Source organism: Ranitomeya imitator, chromosome 7, assembly GCF_032444005.1.
Source record: "Ranitomeya imitator isolate aRanImi1 chromosome 7, aRanImi1.pri, whole genome shotgun sequence".
Classification (NCBI taxonomy): domain Eukaryota; kingdom Metazoa; phylum Chordata; class Amphibia; order Anura; family Dendrobatidae; genus Ranitomeya; species Ranitomeya imitator.
Window position 1 is genome coordinate 204,794,607 of NC_091288.1, and position 4,047 is coordinate 204,798,653.

Sequence of the window (4,047 nt, forward strand, 5' to 3'; positions counted from 1 at the left end):
TAACTGTTTGGGGTTGTGGGATAAAGATACGAGAGTTGTGAAGTAGAGCTGTTTAGTAGGGGTGAGGGCCTTCACATAGCTCCATTAGGGTATGTGCACACGTCAGGATTTTATAGCAGAAATTTCCTGACAAAAACCGGACGTTTCTGCCAGAAATCCGCATGCGCTTTTTTGCGTTTTTTGTGCGTTTTTTCCAAATGAAGAAAAAGGAATTCCAGCTCAACGAAGCGGTGAAAAGTAAAAACTAAATACTTTATTCACTTCATATAAGAAGCAGAGGATAAAACATCAGCACAATATAGGTAAAAAACACTATCTACGCGTTTCAGGTGACGCAGCACCCTTAATCATGATATGAAGTGAATAAAGTATTTAGTTTTTACTTTTCACCGCTTCGTTGAGCTGGAATTCCTTTTTCTTCTCCTGGTTCCGCACGTCTTGACACAGCGTTTCCGTGCTCCGAGCCTCCTGGGACTGTTACTGTGGTGAGCTGGATTTCTTTTTTCTTCTGTTTTTTCCAAATGCATAGAATAGCGGGAAAGACGCGAAAAATCCGCAAAATTAATGAACATGCTTTTTTTTACCGGAATGCGTTTTTTTGGCGGAAAAAAACGCATCATGCGCATAAAAATTGCCGAATGCATTCTAAATGATAGGATGCATATGTAGGCGTTTTCTAATGCGTTTTTATCGCGAAAAAAAGCAAAAATACTGAACGTGTGCACATACCCTCAATCTGAAAAAGTTGCGGTTCTCAGAAAATGTCGACATAACAAAGTATGATTGTGACCCCTACACAGTTGATGGTGGTTCCCATAGTCCCACAGTCTTGTAAACTTCATGGGATGTTGTTTTTAAGAAATATTAGTTTAGGGGAATTTCCAAAACCTAGGACCCTCAAAATCACTTCAAAACTAAATAGGTCCCTAAAAAAATAAGTTTTAGAAATTGCCCAACAATAATGAAAACCTGCTGCTAAACTTTTAAAATTTCTGATAAAATAAAAGGACATTTGAAAAATTATGCTGACATAAAAAAAACAGAAGGTAAATGCTAGTTATTAATTTTTTGTGTAGTATAACTTTTTACTTTATGGGTATAACCAAAGTTTCAATATTGCAAATTTTGTTTGTCAAATTTCTAAAACTTTAAGAAACGAAAAACATTGATTTAGATTTATTATTAACATAAAATACGATGTGTCAGGAAAAAAAAACAATTCCATTGCTATTACCACAATAAAGTGACACATCAGATTTGAAAAATTGGGCTTAATTTCCAAGAGGTTAAAATGGCTTTTTTTAAAGTGTGACTTCTCTGATGTCTAACAAGATTTGATTTTGTAGTAAAACATGTCTCACATTCTGAACATGAGAAGGGCTTCTCTCCTCTGTGAATTCTCTCATGTGTAACAAGATTAGATTTATTAGTAAAACATTTCCCACATTCTGAACATGAGAATGGCTTCTCTCTTGTGTGAATTCCCTCATGTCTAATAAGATGAAGTTTACTAGTAAAACATTTCCCACATTCTGAACATAAAAATGGCTTCGCTCCTGTGTGAAATTTCTTATGCGCAACAAGATGAGATTTATTAGTAAAACATTTCCCACATTCTGAACATGAGAATTGCTTATCTCCTGTGTGAGTTCCCTCATGTCTAATAAGATAACGTTTACTAGTAAAACATTTCCCACATTCTGAACATAAAAATAGCTTCTCTTCAGCATGACATTTCTCATGTTCAGCAATATACGATTTCCGAGCAAAGCATTTCCCACATTGTGAGCAAGAAAATGGCTTTTCTCCTGTGTGAATTCTCTGATGTGTAACAAGTCTTGCTTTTTCTGTAAAACATTTTCCACATTCTGAACATGAAAATGGCTTCTCTCCTGTGTGAATTCTCTTATGTATAATAAGATGAGATATCTTAGTAAAACATTTTCCACATTCAAAACATGAATATGGCTTCTCTCCTGTGTGTATTCTTTCATGTGCAATAAGATGAGCTTTCTTATAAAAACGTTTTTCACATACTGAACATGAAAATTCCTTCTGTCCTGTATGATATCTCTGATGTGTAACAAGAATTCCTTTATTTGTAAAACATTTTCCACATTCTGAACATAAAAATGGCTTCTCTTCAGCATGACATTTCTCATGTTCAGCAACATACGATTTCCGAGCAAAGCATTTCCCACATTGTGAGCAAGAAAATGGCTTTTCTCCTGTGTGAATTCTCTGATGTGTAACAAGTCTTGCTTTTTCTGTAAAACATTTTCCACATTCTGAACATGAAAATGGCTTCTCTCCTGTGTGAATTCTCTTATGTATAGTAAGATGAGATATCTTAGTAAAACATTTTCCACATTCAAAACATGAATATGGCTTCTCTCCTGTGTGTATTCTTTCATGTGCAATAAGATGAGCTTTCTTATAAAAACGTTTTTCACATACTGAACATGAAAATTCCTTCTGTCCTGTATGATATCTCTGATGTGTAACAAGATTTCCTTTATTTGTAAAACATTTTCCACATTCTGAACAAGAAAATGGCTTCACTCCTGTGTGAATTCTCTCATGTATAATAAGATGAGATTTTGTGGTATAACATTTCCCACATTCTGTGCATGAATATGGCTTATCTCCTGTGTGATTTCTCTGATGTATAACAAGAGTTGATTTTTCTCTAAAACCTTTCCCACATTCTGAACATAAAAATGGCTTCTCTCCTGTGTGATATCTCTAGTGTACAATAAGACTTGATTTCCGAATAAAACATTTCCCACATTCTAAGCAAGAAAATTGTTTCACTCTTGTGTGAGTACTCCAATGTTTAGCAAATTTTGATTTATCTGTGAAACATTTCTCACATTCTGAGCATGAAATTGGCTTCACTTCTATGGACGCACTTTTATTTTCCACCCTTTTATTTTGCTTATCAGTCTGTAATGAATTACATAGTTCTTTGCTATGAAGGGCTGAGGGTGTATCTGTGATGTTGCCATGCTCTTCATATGTTTCTTGTTTCAAGCTATCATCTTCTACTTTAAAATACGAAGATATCAGATGTCCTTCGGGGTTGCTGCTGTACTCATCTGCCAAGAATAAAGGTGAATGGATTTTTGAACAAAATAGACTAAAAAAATGTATTCATCTACATAAGAAAATTACAAATTTGAGAAAATGTTAAAAAATTCATACATGATTTAAATACTATTTACCTGCATATTACTTCTATATCTTTATGAAGGCAGATAATGGCCTGTAACAAGCATTGATGGATCATGTGGGAGCATTTTTCTTGTCTCTATCCTGTGGAGGGTCGGCTCACTTAGCTGCTCCACGAGGTAGACACAGGACCACGTTTGATTAAAGTCTGGGTGGTTTATTACTTCATAAACCAAAACCCCAAACTGGTAACAGAAAAAGACAGTCTTTCTGGCTCAAAAGAAAGTAATCAGTTCATACACAGTCCTACCCAGTGCCTCTGGGACAACACATATAGCAGCTCTCGCAGGAGCTAGCCGTCTGGAGGCTTCCTTCCTCCACAAACAGACAGCGGGAAAAAAAACTAGCTAGACATTTAACTCCCTCCAGCTACACCCTGGAGGTTGAGATATGGTGGGTAGGGGTCCCGCCCATCTCTGACCAACCCACCATAAAAGCCATGCCCATATAGCGACTGAATTGCTCTCAGCACATATTATGCTGGAGAAAACACTGATGGCTTTCACATCACGCAGGAAAGCAACCTTTGTGACACATTTCTCCTCATGTGCAGGACCAGTAACCCTGTCACGATCCATAGAGAACAGATAAACACTTGGTCAGACGTTCATCTCTACAGAGGATTCGAGAGAGACATCGGACAGCAGACTCAGGTATAACTGTATGTCTATACTAGCATCAGGAAACATATATATCTTGGTACCGTGTTAGCCAGTGGATAGAAAAATATTTAGAATTGAGAATCCTCAGTGGTTGATACCTTTTAATGGCTAACTGAAAAGATGGTAACAATTTGCAAGCTTTCGAGACTACTCA

The 4,047-nt window shown here is 36.4% G+C and overlaps 1 protein-coding gene across 1 annotated transcript; it reads right to left on the reverse strand.

Moving 5' to 3' along the window:
- Positions 1-1,161: 1,161 nt before the first annotated feature.
- Positions 1,162-2,742, reverse strand: LOC138645756 (zinc finger protein 84-like; the record flags this gene model as incomplete). The annotated part of the gene is made up of 1 exon (XM_069735276.1): positions 1,162-2,742. A coding segment is annotated over one exon (1,491 nt), but the record flags the coding sequence as incomplete, so codon positions are not given.
- Between the last annotated feature and the right edge of the window lie 1,305 nt (positions 2,743-4,047).